Raw genomic sequence first — 16,893 nt, forward strand, 5'->3', positions numbered from 1 at the left:
AGGTGAAACTGCGTTATAGCGAATGTGCTTTGATCCACCAGAGTGCGCAGCCCTGCCCCCCCGGAGCGCTGCTTTACCGCGTTATATCCGAATTCGTGTTATATCAGGTCACGTTATATCGGGGTAGAGATGTATCGCAAAACTGTTAATAAAGAGAGTTGGCAACACTGGAGTTTAAATACGCCTGCATACTACAGTACTCATAGAAGCAACCTTTTCAGGTCAGATCAATCTGCGTTTGAGACATGGAAGGGAATGCAGGATACAGTAGTACTGTGCCTGAAGTTTTGGGAACTGGTTTAGAGTTCAAAGGGGAAAATTACACATACCAAAAGAATTATGCATACACAACATTTATTTCTGTTACTGTAGCACAATTAAGCATGTCCTGCTTTATTCTCCCTCCCACACCATTTTATCCCACTATCCAAGAGTTGCAAAACACACTGAGCTTTCACGATCGCCTTTTGAGAGGGATAAGCATATTATGCCAATTGGCCTAGTCTTCAGTACTAAAATCTTGGGATTTTTAAAAAAAACTGTATTAAATATTATTGAGACAACGAGAAAAACAACTGGCATGTTGGACTGGATTATTATTACAGTGTGATACAAATTTAATTGTGGTCCAGGTTTGACCACTTATTTCCATGTAGTGTACAAAACATATACTATAGGGTAAATAAAGTGGCAGTGCTTTCGAGCAGCCGCATTATGTTAGCGTGCTTTGAGAGACACTCATTGGTAAGGCGTTATTAATAGTTATCTCCTGCCGAGTCTGACATCGAACCATTGCCAGGATTGCTCTCCGGAACCTGCAATGTGAGGAGGGAAGTAAAAATTCAGATGATTAGAGGCATAGATAAAGAAGCAAAAACAGAGATAAATTAAGATCAAATTACTCAAATGTGCTATAACAATAAGGCTTATTATTTTAATAAAACTTTTAGAATTCAGTTAGTCTCTAGTGTCTTCCTCTGCCAGTGTAAATCAAGAGGAACTCTGCTGAGGTCCATGGAATTGCATCAATGTGAAACTAGCACGAGTGGAATTTTGTTCGAGTGACCTTACAATCCATTTTTTTCAGGACAGTCCCATTTTTCAAGTGGTCTGTCTCAGAAATTTGGCTCCTTAAAATGGGATACCAAAATATCTCATTTTATCATCATCTCCTAAGTTCCCTGTAAGCTGCGCAGCGGCCTATTTAGCACCACGCAGGCGGTCAAGGAACCCACCCGGGGACCTGCCCCCAACCTGCTGCAAGAGGGGCTCCCCTCCCCCGACCCCAACTCAGCCTGCGGCCCAGACCTGCTGGGGTGGCCGGGGCAGCACAGGCCCAGCCACAGTGGCAGCTGCCATCCCCCAGCCCGGACCTGCTGGGGCCAGAGGAGGGGTGCCTATCCTGCAGCCCAAGTCCCAGAGTTCCTGTGGCGGGGAGAGGCGCCTCTCCCTCCCAGCCCAGGTGGTGCTGCAGGGAGACAGCCCTGGGGAGAGTCCTCTCTCCCCACCGTAGCCCTGGAGAACCACCCTGCACCCCAAAGCCCATCACCTCCATATTGGTGCACATAACAAAATTCATTCTACACATGGGTGGGAAAAATTAGAGGGAACACTGGTCATCTCCCTAGCAGGAGGCACAGGTGCAAGCTCTAGGACTTGATTTAACTCGGCCCTAGTCCCTAGGGAGAGCACCCACAGCAGCACCACCACCTGCGGTGCTTGGTGGACACCATGAGTCAGGCCAGCACAAGTTGGGCCCTGTCAGCACAACTGCGTGATAAAATGTAGGGAGATGAGTGGGTGAATGGAAGCATGCTGGTTGTGTAGTACATGAGGGTCTAGGCAAAGGGCAGATCTAAACCAACAGAGTTGGAGAGAAGAGTCAGACCATATCAACTACTCAGCAGGAACAGTTCAGCTCATCTGTATGGATGTCCCAGACCCTGCTTGCAGGTTGGGGAATGGGAAGGGAAGGATTCCAGTGTCCCCAACCTCTGTATACTTCCGAACCACAGGCAAAACCCTCTTGATTTTGGCTGTTTTTGTGAGACCAGGGATATGTCCCAAAATTATTATCTCAATTCAATATGATACCTATGCTCAAAACTGGTATAGTTTTATTTTGACAGAAGAGGAGCCAGCTGTGACTTGTAGGTTTGCTCTTAATCATCTCAAACCACTCCACTATGACACTTCCCAAGCCAAGCAATGATATCCATGGGAGTCACTAAGGCCCAGATCCTCCAAGGTATTTAGCCTCCTAACGTCAATGGAAGCTAGGAGGCTAAATACTTTGAGAATCTCTTGAGCCTAAGCAGCCACACGTTTTAGCCAGTTTAATTAAAAGTGGACAGTCCCAGATTCAGATAGGACTCAAATTTCACCCCGATCCCATCTTGGCAAAGGACATTATCTGAAATTGTTTTGCAAAATATTTTTATGAGGATACAACTGAAGATATCATGGAAATGTTGTCAGACACCTTCAGACATATATGGTGCAGACACTACCACCTACCTTTATTAAAACCTGTCCAAAAGATCATCGAACCCATCACAGATAATTCAGCACTGGTTTAACCTTTCCATCTTTGTTAAATATTTTGTCATATCTGACAGAAGGTCTTTCTGCACAACTAGGATGCCCAGTAATCATAAAGCAGATGGAGGTTGTTAATTTAAAAATGGGACACTTACTTTTTGTTTGCAATGACATAAATACAGGGGTTATAGAATGTGGAAGATTTTGCAAATAGAGGTGCTATGATGGCCATTGCAGGGGAAATCTTCTTTGGGTCTCCAAAGGAAGACCATAAGCATACAATGGAATATGGAGACCAAGCCACCAAAAACATCACAATCATCACAACAGACATCTGTAAAACAAGAAAAAAATGTTTGATAGACCAAACCATTTATATCTGTTTACCAATATCAAAATCAAACATTATATTTATGTAAGAATTAAGACCCCCCCCCCCCCCCCATCACCTTTGTTACGTCTACTTGATCAGACCAGTCTATGTTGATGCTCTCCAGGCAGTTACTGGTAGTGTACTGCTTCATTGTGCGGGAAACATTGTAGTAACAGTAAAACATGACTGTTAAGGGCACGACAAAATTAACAGCAATTACAGTCATTGTATAAGAAACAAAGGACCTGTAAGCCAAAAAATAAATACAAGGTATTACAACTATGCAGCCATGAAAAATGACTGAAAAATGCATTGTTCCCTTATGTTTTATTGTTAATAAAACAGTCAGAAAAAACATTTTCAAAAGGTAAGTACAATTTCTTCAACTTGATAAGATTTATTAGGCTCAGTGACCCTTACATCTAGGATTCCTAATGCTTTCCAATGTCAAGAATTCTTACATCCTTTTTTGATTTATTATAGATTGCTTCAGTCTCTACTTCTGAACTGCCATTGTCTTTTAGAAGTTGCATGGCATGTTCTTAGGAGAAAACATTGACCACGGTGATGAATAAAAATAAGTGATGGTCCACATTTGAAAAGTAAAACAAAGTTTTTAAAATCTTACGCATCATTTTTCCGCCAGTTTATCGTGCAGGTGGCTCCTGTTGGATCTGGGGCATAGCTAGCCCACCCTACAATAGGCATCAAGGCCCAAAAGACAGCATTTATCCAGGCAGCTAGGATCAGGGAAGTATAGTTGCGGGTAGTCATTCTTCTTCCTGTTACCAAGCAAAGATTTTTACATCAAACCACTCTATTCTTTTACTTCTCTCTAAGGTTTTATTTGAACTAAAAATGTTTCCAAGCAAGACAATTAGCACAGTAATTATAAATGATCTTTACAAGCACCTGGCACACTGCAGCACCCCCATTTTATTTAAGCTCTCCTATATCACAGATAAATGACATTTAAATATACCCAGAAGAAGAGTTGGAATACATCTCAGCATTATCACACCTTCCCCCACACAAAGCTTAGCAATAATAGATGTTGCTGATGCCATATCAAAGAATTAAGAGAAAGAAAGAGAGCGGGGGGATGTGGGGAAAGTGAAAGAATTAACCATTATAATTTTTAAACCCGTAATAAAGATCAAGAGAAAAATACAGTATAGAAAACAAACAATATTAAGAATACACATCAGCTTCAATTAGTATTCTTAGTATTATTCAATTATTCACCTGAAGAAGAGCTCTGTGTGGCTCAAAAGCTCATCGCTCTCACCAGCAGAAGTGAGTCCAATAAAATATATTAGCTAACCCATCTTGTCCCCCCTGCTTCAATTATTGTCAGGAAACATTCCACAAACAAGGGACTATGGCTTCCTTCTATATACATGCCTTTGTTAGCGATGTATGGGATAGCTCACATAACCAATTACTGTAGAACTGTGCCCAAATTTTGGAAGTATGTTTCCACAAGAGGAAATAAAAGAACTTGCATGAAGGTTCATAGATGTCAACTAATAAATGATTAAAATGATCATTTTTGTGCAAGAGTTATATCCAAGAGTACAGTACCTATATCAGGCCTGCAGATTGTCAGGTAACGATCAATTGCAACAACTGTAAGCAACCCGATACTTGCCATTCCAAAGAAGATATTTAAGGCAGCATAGATCTGAAATTTAAAAAGATAACATGTCCATTTCACTTACTATTGCAAATGCTTTCAAAGGTTTGAGTCTTCTCCTGTGTCCTGAAGCTAAGTGTTATCATGGGTTGTATTCAATGCATTCTTCGATGACCAATTTGTTTAACAAACTATTAACAATTTGAGTTCGTTAAGTAAAACTAAACATGTTAAGATAAGTGTGCTTGCATACGCCCTCATAAATCCCATTGAAGAAGTTTGCCAAAAGCCACCATTTATTTTAACTCATGTTAAATAATGAACTTCATGATCCTGGGATGCAAAATTGTTTATTTTTTATCTAATGTTTTTGTTTCATATTGGGGAAACACAAACAACATTTTTCTTACTGCAGAAGTTATAACCAGATCAGTTTAGATCAAGTTGAGTTTAGAGTCCTAAAGATCCTAAGAACTCAAATTAAGGCACAGTGGAAACTCTCAGATCTGATCCCAAAAATATAAGTAATCCTAGATGCAATCAAATGAGGGCCCTGGATCGCTGGTGAACATTGGCTGAATTTTGAATTTGAAATTAAATCTGCAATCAGGCAAGTTGTGTGTGATTTCAGATCTTGTTGGGAGCATTCTGCTGTCCTGTTTAATTTTTACCAGACAAATATTTTCAGGGTGTATAATTAATATTACTGCTAAATACTCATTTCCTAGGTAAAAATCATATTTAAGTAACTGCATGCACAGTCAGCAAATATTATTACATTTCTGCTAATGATATAATGTTTTTTGGTGACAATTTTACATGAAGAGAGAAAAATTGTGCAAATTCTAAAATAAGATGGCCGTTTCTTTGAATGCTTACCAAGATTTTCAAGATGACTACTGGTTATGCAAAAGTCTATTTTATGGGTACCTTAATAGACATGCCTCAAAGAGGCCTGATTTCTGAAAGTGCTAAGCTCCCACCCTCTGCCAATCAGATACTTTAAAGTGTATCAGTTTGACCACCCAAAGATTGAGGCACCCAAAATCACTGGTTACTTTGAAAATCTTGGTTACTGAGTGGTGAGAAGCATCCATGAATTCTACAATAAGTAATGGGATTTACTTTGTTATAGCTATTTTAATATTGTATATTTAACATCAATACAAATTTATGCTTCAATAACCTTCCAAAGTTTAAACAATGAAAATTAGCAATGAGTCCTAAGCAACTCCCCAGATCCAAATACCACTGAATTTTAAGGAAGTTCAGATCCAGACCTGGACCCAAACTCTGCAGCTCAGACTCCTCTCTAAAGAACATTAAAAATCAAAGGAAGGTATTTTTCATATATTCAGGTTTGTGTTTAATTGCTTAGTACTTGTTTGGTCCCTGATTTAATATCAAAAATCTCAAATACCTGGCATCCGGTGTATCCAAATTTCCAGCTTCCATGTAGGTCTGAAGCAGCAGACATAGGATAACCAATGCCACTAACACCGATGTCGGTAAAAGCCAGGTTAATAATAATTGCATTTGTTGCTGTCCGAAGTTCCTTGTACTTAACAAAGATGCCTAACACAATTATGTTACTGAGAAGGCTTATCACCCCTGTGAAAACAGAAAAAGGAAGCCTTACAAGTAGCAGAAATAACGACACAGTATAGGTCGTAACAAACCAAAATACATATTCATAATAAAATCTAAATATAGAATGGGTTTATTTTAATCTGCAAAGATCATATTTAAGAGAGAGCTTTCCTAATTTATAGACAAACTCTGATTCACCAAGGTCTATAAGGACATGATTAATTTTAAGTACTAAAGGACATGCTTTAGTATCTTGCTGAATCAGGGCCTCACTATCTGAGCTCAGTGGGTATGGCAGGTATCCAGAATCTCTCAGACTAGAATCTTATAAATAAATAAAATAAAATAAAATAAAATAAAATAAATAAATAAATCTTAAGAGCTCAGTCCTGCAGAGGTAGCGCTGAGCCCGCACTAGCACTGCTGAACCAGTGCATTGTCATGATCCAGCAGAATTAAGTACACTGAAAGGAGTGGGTGCAGCAGGCTGGTTGGGTTGGCAAAAACGCTCTGGCATTGAGCAGCTGGCTGTGATACTGCTTCACAAGCTCCACATAAAGGCTTCTGCTGCAAGCCCCTCACAGCAACTGCAGTAACTTGCTTTCTGCTAAGGACAGCTCTGCAGCAGAACTCTAAAATAATGAAAATGGCACAGGATTTGCATGTGCTAAATTATGAGCAAGCTAGAGTGCCTTGATCATCCGTCTCCATTCTAGGCACACCCACTTCCTCCCTGCTCATCAGTGCTCAGTTCACTGCGGGCATAAGAGTTTGCTCACATTGTTGAACATTGTATATATTCCACTCCGTTAAGTCCAGTCCTGCTTCCTTTGAGTTTTCCAATTGACTTCACTAGTAGCTTGGTTGGACCCAACGTGAGGGCCATTCTGCACAGCAGCTTCGTGCTGAGCACTAGCCCTTATGCTGGAGACACTACTTTCAGTGTGCTCGGCATGCTATCTACAGGATCAATGTGGATGAAGTCTCCATTTTCTCCTCTCTCAGTTAATGATTTCATTTAAAACAAAGCACCCTAATTTTTCCTATATTCACAACCAGTAGGGACAGCTTCACAATGAGCATCAGTGTATGGTTGTCTCATTGAATATACAGCCAGAGAAACTGAAACAATAGCACCTATAGAGATCTGAATCTTAATGGAGTGTTAACTTTGAATCTTAATTACTAGTAATAAGGTGCTTGGCACACACAAGCATGCACATGAAATCAGGCAGAGTGAAAGCTCAATGCTATGCTGTTCAGACTGTGAAAGGCCCCATTTCTCTTGGGTAGTGAGATAAGATCCAGTTCTTGGCTGTCAGTTACTACCCTCCTGGATCTCAGAGCAGATACAGTCCTGATCCTCCAATGCTGTACTTTTGAGTCTCTAATGTACTCTTCAACATTCCTGAACCCCAAGAGCTAATCCACTCACTGAAATCCTCAGTTCCTCCTGCTGCTCCCTTCTGGACCCCAACACCAGTGTGATTTATGACCCCGTTGGCTCCCCTCAGTCCTGACAGACATTACTCAACTTCTGCTGATTCTGGCATACAGAAAGGAGAAACAAACTCTAGATTTTTAAATATTGAATACTGCTTCACTGTCTCTGCTCATGACAATGCAACAGTGGTCAACCAGTTCTCTGCTACTGGTTTACAGGAAGTATTGTGTATGTAGCAGAGAACAGATTAATTCTCTCACCAACAGAGGTAGTATAACTGTAAATGTTAATGGCTTCAAGCACCTCAGTTCATATGTACAACTCCCACTGGTGCTCAATAAGACATGCCCACAATGCACAACATGGGCAATATAGCTTTATATATACAAGTTACCTGTATAATGAGTAAACCGTTATGTCCACCTATATAGCCATGACACATATACAATTAATATGGAAACAGGAGAAAAAGAGTAACAACTTACATATAGGGATAGCAGTGGTGAAATCCTGGAAAAGAGCCTCTAAAAACACAAGTACAATGCCAACATTTCAGTTCTTAAATGAAATGGCTAAATTCCATTTGTGTAAATCAGTGACATTTTATTATACGTGTGCCTCATTGTAGGAGTTCCACTGCAATGTATCATTAGTTAGTATTAATCACCTATATTACAGAAACTATCATATTTAAATCAAACATTTTAAACGCAAATGTAGCAAAGTCTCATTGATTTTTCAGCTATATTTCATTCTTTTTATTATCACAAGCTGTTCAGAACATTAGCAGCTATCAGAGTGGGCATGTGTTCAGACAGGAAAAGTTTCCTGTACAGCATGCGTTTAAATGAATAGAAGGTGCTGGGTGTACGTAACAGTACTGAGGCCACATATGTTTTGATGATTACCAATAGCAGGAATGGCACAGCAGCACAGACTATTAAAATGAAGGAAAAACTTATCCAGATTCAGAAATAGCCGTAGGGAGCCTCCACTTTGTTCTGTGAGAAGTCTCGGCATGAAAGGATTACAAATTCTCAGATTTCCTCAAATAAACCTTGTGATATTTGCCACAGTCAAGGTAACAGAGCCTTGTACATTCCTTGATCAAGAACAGCAAAAGGGGCTCCCCCCTCTTATTCTTCTTGCTAAAGGAGGGAAAGAAAATTAAGGCAGTCTCTATAGGCAATAGAGCAGGACCCTGTTACTGTGAGCTTAAGTAGAATGTAACTCCTGAATAGTTACAATGTTTTAACTACAAAGGGAGTTTGCAGCTTCAGTTAGTGATCCTTCACTTGTAATGAAGCTATTCTGTGACCATGAAACTTAAGATGGTTCCATTTCACTATTGTGAGCAAGCCACAGAGACATAAATGCTTTCAATGGTTTGAACATACCAGTGGTCAACATTAAAACAAAAAATAACCACACTGTAAACCAAGCTCTAGCAGTTATTTCCTTTTCAGAGCATGGCGAAATATCTGCTGATGCTGATACTGTAGCACAGTAAAAACAATGAGGAGTCTAACAGAGACTAACAAATTTATTTGGGCATAAGCTTTCGTGGGCTAAAACCCACTTTATCAGATGCATGGAGTGAAAAATACAGTAAGCAGTATATATTACAGCACATGAAAAGATGGGAGTTGCCTTACCAAGTGGGGGGTCAGCTAATGAGGCCAATTCAATTAAGGTGGAAGTGGCCTTTTCTCAACAGTTGACAAAAATGATCTGGAGGATGGCGTGGACTGCACCCTCAGCAAGTTTGCAGATGACACTAAACTGGGAGGAGTGGTAGAAACGCTGGAGGGTAGGGATCGCATACAGAGGGACCTAGACAAATTAGAGGATTGGGCCAAAAGAAATCTGATGAGGTTCAACAAGGACAAGTGCAGAGTCCTGCACTTAGGATGGAAGAATCCCATGCACTGCTACAGACTAGGGACCGAATGGCTAGGCAGCAGTTCTGCAGAAAAGGACCTAGGGGTTACAGTGGACGAGAAGCTGGATATGAGTCGACAGTGTGCCCTTGTTGCCAAGAAGGCTAATGGCATTTTGGGCTGTATACGTAGGGGCATTGCCAGCAAATCGAGAGAAATGATCATTCCCCTCTATTCGACATTGGTGAGGCCTCATCTGGAGTACTGTGTCCATTTTTGGGCCCCACACTACAAGAAGGATGTGGAAAAATTGGAAAGAGTCCAACGGAGGGCAACAAAAATGATTAGGGGGCTGGAGCACAAGACTTATGAGGAGAGGCTGAGGATTGTTTAGTCTGCAGAAGAGAAGAAGAGGAGGGATTTGATAGCTGCTTTCAACTACCTGAAAGGGGGTTCCAAAGAGGATGGATCTAGACTGTTCTTAGTGGTACCAGATGACAGAACAAGGAGTAATGGTCTCAAGTTGCAGTGGGGAAGGTTTAGGTTGGATATTAGGAAAAACTTTTTCACTAGGAGGGTGGTGAAGCACTGGAATGGGTTACCTAGGGAGATGGTGGAATCTCCTTCCTTAGAGGTTTTTAAGGTCAGCTTGACAAAGCCCTGGCTGGGATGATTTAGTTGGGGATTGGTTCTGCTTTGAGCAGGGGGTTGGACTAGATGACCTCCTGAGGTCCCTTCCAACCCTGATATTCTATGATTCTATGAAAAGGGGTGAATATCAAGTGAGGGGAAATTACAAAAGTAATTGGCCTCATTAGTCTCTAAGGTGCCACAAGGACTCCTCGTTGTTTTTGCTGATACAGACTAACACGGCTACCCCTCTGAAACCTGTAGCACAGTAGCTGTTGATAAATGTTGACTTAATGATGACCGCTGTATCTGTATTTCCTTTCCTTTGTCATCTTCTCCATCTGCTAACTAATACAATGAGGTTAAAGTCTTCCATTGATGAGCTCTTCCTCTCATGACAATGGAACTGAATTACTGTCCAACATGTTTAGGATGAGAATTTGTTAGAATGAGGTGTTCAGAAATGGACCAAACTAATTGGCACAAGTTCCTGCACTAAACCTAGGTTCATACTACAACTGCAATCATTGCTAGCACGGCTTCCCTAATCAACTAAGACAAAGTAACAAGAAAGAGAAAAAGAAAAAGAAAGAAAAGAAAAAGATTTTTCAGCTATAGTTATTTCAGACCGTATTCGTAACAGTTAGTAAAACGTTTTCAGACAGAAGTGTGAATATTGGGTAGACTATGTCCCTTTAACTCAAAACCCAGTACTGTAGGTTTACACAACTGGCAAATATATACAACAGACCCATTTGTAGAGCCCACATGTCAGTTGCCACGGGAGAGAGAAAGAGGACAGGTTTTTTTCCCTTGCTAATCTCTGTATCTCCCCTGTTAATATTGCTCTTCATAAAATGGTCAAACTATTCGATAAACCAGACATTGATACAACCCTAATCCAGTCAATTTGAGTTAAATCAAAGTCTGAACAAATGACTTTCATTTCTGAGAGTGTCAATATTATCCATTTATCTGCAAATGATCTGGTGGCACCAACGAGTAGAGTTTCAATATATTATTCAATAGATTATTATTGAATACAATAGATTCTTAGCAAAACTATAAGAACTAAAAAAAACATTAGAGCTGTTTGAAATATCAGCCTCGGTATAAAAAAAACTAAATGAGTTCATCTTAAACAGAAGTATTATTTGTCAAATACTATACAAAAAAGATTCACTGAGCAAAATTTGATCTTGATAATTAATGCACATAAACCATAAAATCTGAATAATTAGTTGAAAATTCTTCATAAACTAATTATAACTGAAAATAGCTGGAAAATGTGTGCCCAAAACATATGGTATTTCCTAACAAAATATTTATACCTAAAATGGCTTAATTTTTCAATTGAACAGGCATAAAATAAACAGAGGCATATTTTTAAATGTGCTAGATTGTAGAATGAAAGCATTTGTACTGAAATAAACAAATTTTCAAGAAAAGTTATTTCATATTTGAGAAGGATCTTAGCTTCTCCAACCCTTGTCCCAAAGCCCACTGCAATCAGTGGGAGTACACTGACTTTGGATCAGGCCCCCAACATGTGTGCTACTTTTCCTAAAATGCGTCATCTGTGAAACATACGACTGAAACGAGTGTCTGCTTGTCTCCCATCAATGAGCAGTCCCCTCCCTCTCAGTGACATTCCAACACTTCCGCTTACATCCCCCCCACAGACACCCATGCACACTAGACTACACATACATTGTTGTGAATATATGACAGATCAGGATAACTTCAAGCACATCACTGAAAAATGCAAAATGTTGCAACTTCTATTCTTATTCCTTTGGCAGAAATCTGCATTTTTTGCTAAAATCACATATAAGCAAAATACACTTTTTTAAATAATGCAATAAAGTCTTAAACTGTACACCTAATTTTAGAAGTTTCTACACATTTTAGTCACCCTGTTACTTATCTACTCATCTACCTTCAAGTTGAGAGACACTAGACCTTTTGCTTTTTGTATATAAAAGGCATTTCATTGGCATTTTGACCCAAAATGAATATTGAAGCCTAAATTCCCATGTAAAAAAAAAAAAATAACCCATCAACCTCCATACCTGCTGTTATTAAGTAAGCTGCGACTATATTGTGCTCAGTCTGTGAAAAGGCTGACTGAGCTTCATTTTCGCTCTCTGAGGAGTTAGTTGAAACATTCCAAAACATTTTAGACTGAAGAAATTGGGGTATTCCCTCCATGTCAGTTCTTCAAGAGGACATACACAAAACACTCCAAGATCCTTTCAGGCAAATTCTTTCATTATGAAACAGACTCATTGAACCATTTAAAAAAAAAAAAGTCCCATCCCCCCCACCCTCCACTGACAAGCTACCAACAGGATTTAATTGGACTATGCAAAGGAGTTTACATTCCCAATTTGTGCAAGGAAAAGCTTCTAAGCAAAACAAAGAGCAGCACAGAACTAGGTGCATTTCCAACAAGATGCTTACATTTCAGAGTCTTATTGCTAAAGAGATTAGCTGTCACATGCCCCCACACTTTTTCCTTCAACTTCTTGTGCAACATTTCAGAAGATCTAGACAAGAGTTGGCTAGATTCAATAGAACTTCAGCCTTGTTTGGAATTAATCTAATAATCACAGAGCACACATGATAGGAACACTAAAAATAAAAATGAGTTTCTCTAAAGTGTAGGATACACCTAATCTAAACTCCACCTTTATTCCTTACTATAATGTCTCAGAAGTTTTTGTTGATTTGATTTTAGTAATCCTGCTAGTAAATATCAACCTTTCATAATTTCCATATGCTAAACTCTCATAATTCTTTTACATGTTAACCACAATCCTTTTTATGTTGTATATTTATATGATTAGTGCCCTATACCTACTGAAACTGAAAAGTTCTTTGTCCTTCAATTGAATCTAGTACATGAAGGGAAAGTGAACCCAGTAATAGAATGTATGTAATCTTTTACCCTGATCTTACTAAGATAGACAAGACATCTTGGGAAGGGAACCTACGGAAGTATGTTAAAATAAGTAAGGCCTGGTCTACACTACCCGCCTGAATCGGCGGGTAGAAATCGACCTCTCGGGGATCGATTTATCGCGTCCCGTCAGGACGCGACAATCGATCCCCGAATCGACGCTCTTACTCCACCAGCGAAGGTGGGAGTAAGAGCCGTCGACGGGAAGCCACGGAGGTCGATTTTGCCGCCGTCCTCACAGCGGGGTAAGTCGGCTGCGATACGTCGAATTCAGCTACGCTATTCGCGTAGCTGAATTTGCGTATCTTAAATCGACCCCCCCCTGTAGTGTAGATGTAGCCTAAGACTGGGTAATTGATAAGGGGGTGCTTATAATCTCAATTATGTTCTGTCATTTATAAGGGACATTTGTCATCACAGATGTTTTCTGCGATTTATGAAATTATGACCCATTGAAAGACGTTTTTAACTCAAAGGAAGTGCTTATTACAACAGGTGTTCTTAATAACTGAATTAGAAATTCCTTTAGCTTATCAATCACGTAAACTAAGTTTCCATAAAATAAATTCTGTAAGTAATTACATAAAATGATATATCAAAAACAGAACACATAGTGAAATTAAGAGTGGGAAGGTAATTTTTGCCTCACACCCTATAGAAGAAAAGAGAGTTTGGGAGTTAGTTTGGGAATGACCACAGCCAGAATTCCATCAGTTACCAAGGAAGAGAACAGGGTGCCGTCCTTTCACCATTAACAGGAGGAAGTAATGAAGGTTTTCTTTATGTAGTCTAATATTGTATTAATCTTTAATCTTTTTAATTAAATAATTCCATTTGAGCCTGTTATTTTGACATCTCCCTTTGTTATTAAATTCAAACACGCTACAATCAAGTGAATGGCTGAAATGAGAAAAAACACAATAGCCGCTATTTTCAAAAGTAGCGATTATGAGCGGTCAATTTGAACTTTTAAAGGGGCCTGATTTTCTGAGGGTGTGCTCAGCACTTTCTGAAAGGCAGGCCCTTTTGATGTGGCTCAAGTTGGACAGCCAAAACTTGAGGCGCCTGTGGTGGAATGCTAAAACTAGGTGGCTTCGTGCGCAACATACCTTACCTCAGTTGGTAACAGCCATACTTGGCAGTGCATTAAAGTATCTTAAGGAGAACACATCTCTTGTATCTCTCTCCAGGATGGAAGTTCTGTAGCCAGTCCAAACCTGGTACAGAAGCCTAACCTGCTAGTAGCAGCCCTACAACCTAATGTGTACAGAGTACACGACAGCACCCAAAATCACTAATTACGTTTGAAACTCTTGACCATTATAAATGTTTTAACATTATTATTTGATATTTACGTTATAGTAGCACCGAGAGACCAATTTGGGGACCCATTGTGCTAGATGCTGTACAAACAGTGACTGACACTCCCTCCCCAGAGAGCTTACGCCGCTTGTGTAGAGAGAGCCCCTGGCGGCCGGGCCGGTTTGTTTACCTGCCGCGTCCTCAGGTTCGGCCGATCGCGGCTCCCACTGGCCGCGGTTTGCTGCTTCAGGCCAATGGGGGCTGCTGGAAGCGGCACGGGCTGAGGGACGTACTGGCCGCCGCTTCCAGCAGCTCCCATTGGCCTGGAGCAGCAAACCGCAGCTAGTGGGAGCCGCGATCGGCCGAACCTGCGGACGCGGCAGGTAAACAAACCGGCCCGGCCGCCAGGGGCTCTCTCTACACAAGCGGCGTCCCAAGTTTGGGAAACACTGCTATAGAAGATCATGGATAAGTCTGTGAGCTAGCCCCATCTCTTCTATTATGCCCAAAGATCTGCATTCACTTGTATAGGTTCTCGCATTGCAGCTAGTACTTGTATCAATGGGGTACTTTTTTGTCACACGAGGACTTGAGTCAGTCTTTGGAATGGGGGCAGGGTGGAAGTGTCTGTAAGGAGAGAAGAGATGATGTCTTGGCAATGAAACCACTTTCTCAGCACCTTGCTGTCTATATTTTACAAGACCAAACCATAAAATGTTTCTCCTCCATGAATACTGATATCTGGTTGAAATCTGTTCTTTACTTACATTTTTTGGCACAATTTTCAGAAGTTCTATAGCTCCTGTAAATTCCATGTAAGTCAACTGAGGTTAGCACCTACGAAAAACAGGCCACAACTATTTCCAGTCTAAACTGAATATCAAATTCAGATAATGGCGAATGAAAACATGCACTTTTTTATACCTAGTCATCAGAAAAATTGCAGTTTTCTGATTTGTGCAGCCAGCTAAATATCACAGAGGTATCATATTGTTTTAGATACCTTATATTCCCAAATTAGGATTTGTTTAAAGTAAGGAAATTCTCAGCCAAAAAATGTCAAAATTAAATTAAGGCTAATACCTATCATTAACTTAGGGATAAAAGTTCATATAAGAACACTGTATTTAGCAAAACAAAATTAAAAAACCAAAGCAAGAAATTCAGAATTAAAGCATACAATAAACCCAGATATTTGGATGTGCATATGGAAATGCACAATTAACTTACCAAACTACCTTAAATATATACTTAGCACTTTGCCCCTTAGCGCTAGCATGAAAAAAATCAGAAATTCAGACTACTGTTATCCGTCAATAATAGTGTTATCTGTGACAAGAACTAGAATGATTTATTCTTAATTATAGTGATTATGCCACATCTAGCCTTACTGTCAAAGACACTCCACAGAAAATGTTATTTAAAAAATTTCTAAACACAAATGGCTCACTGAAGGCAATCATTCCCCACTCTGTGAGGGCCCAGTCATGCAAGGTTGCTGAGGGTGCTCAGTACCCTGGTAGGCAGCGGATTGAGCCTTCTGATGCTGATCCAGTGTAATTAGATGTAACCAACAATGGAGGCAAGAATCAGGAAAAGCCATTGCTCAGGTACACTTTTTTTATCCCACTTGTGAACTCTACAAGTTCATTGGCTGTTTAAGCCATAGGCTGGAGCACTCTCAAAAGTTCTTAGAAAAAATCGACAATCCAAAACCAGCATCTTACAAAGCAGCTACAAGGGTCACAGAAAAGATGGGACACTGAAATTGTCCAGAATCAATATTAAGGTAGTGTGGGTACCTTAACTGTGATTTTGCATATTTTCAAATGTTTGGGTTTCTTGTAAGCTTACTCTAAATTTCCTGCCCTTTTAATGGCTGCTTTTTGCTACTCACAATTGGCTTGTAACAACTTTTACCTATAAAAAGTTTTACAGTTTGTCTGTGAATTATTCTGTATAGTTTCACTAGTATGTGGAACCACTAGAAAATGAGTTGTTTCATGCTGGTGAGTTTTGCTCTGAGTTATTCTCAGACTCTTCATTCAGCTTAAAAAGATACAATATCTAGACTGCTTGTTTCCATCCTAGACGATTTGTAGCTTTTAGATAGCTGAAGATCTGAGCTGGACAAAAAGACTTAACACAACTGTAACACAAACATCAAACTCTCCTCTCTGGCACCTTGACTCTTGTATTCACCCTTCAACTCCAAGGTCACCTTCCTCACCACTGCTCTATCACCAGCACCACCCCACCCTCAAGTTTATAATGGATTTTATTTTCCCCACAGTATCACATTCAACACTCCTTCCTGCCTTTCAAGGCTATACACAGCTCTGCCTCACATCTCATATGTAGTTGCCTCCCTTCCTTTCTGTGTGCTCTCTATGTCTATGCTATGCAAATTTGACTTTTCTACAAGCAACTATGCACTCTCTTGCATTCCATACCTAGAACATCCTCCCAAGTCTGAGCACTAGTCTTCAAATCCTTCTCAAAATAGTTACACTTCCATCACTGTCCTCCACTCCA

At 40.0% G+C, this 16,893-nt stretch overlaps 1 protein-coding gene across 1 annotated transcript; it reads right to left on the reverse strand.

Annotated features, from left to right (window-relative positions):
* Nucleotides 1-712: 712 nt before the first annotated feature.
* On the reverse strand, nucleotides 713-12,305 carry RRH (retinal pigment epithelium-derived rhodopsin homolog). Its single transcript, XM_065405807.1, has 7 exons — nucleotides 12,167-12,305; nucleotides 5,971-6,161; nucleotides 4,499-4,598; nucleotides 3,543-3,696; nucleotides 2,991-3,159; nucleotides 2,697-2,875; nucleotides 713-815 (listed from the first exon to the last, which is right to left on the reverse strand). Exons 1-7 carry the CDS (start codon nucleotides 12,303-12,305, stop codon nucleotides 713-715), a joined length of 1,035 nt encoding a protein of 344 aa, XP_065261879.1.
* Between the last annotated feature and the right edge of the window lie 4,588 nt (nucleotides 12,306-16,893).

Source organism: Emys orbicularis, chromosome 5 (genome assembly GCF_028017835.1).
Source record: "Emys orbicularis isolate rEmyOrb1 chromosome 5, rEmyOrb1.hap1, whole genome shotgun sequence".
Taxonomy (NCBI): domain Eukaryota; kingdom Metazoa; phylum Chordata; order Testudines; family Emydidae; genus Emys; species Emys orbicularis.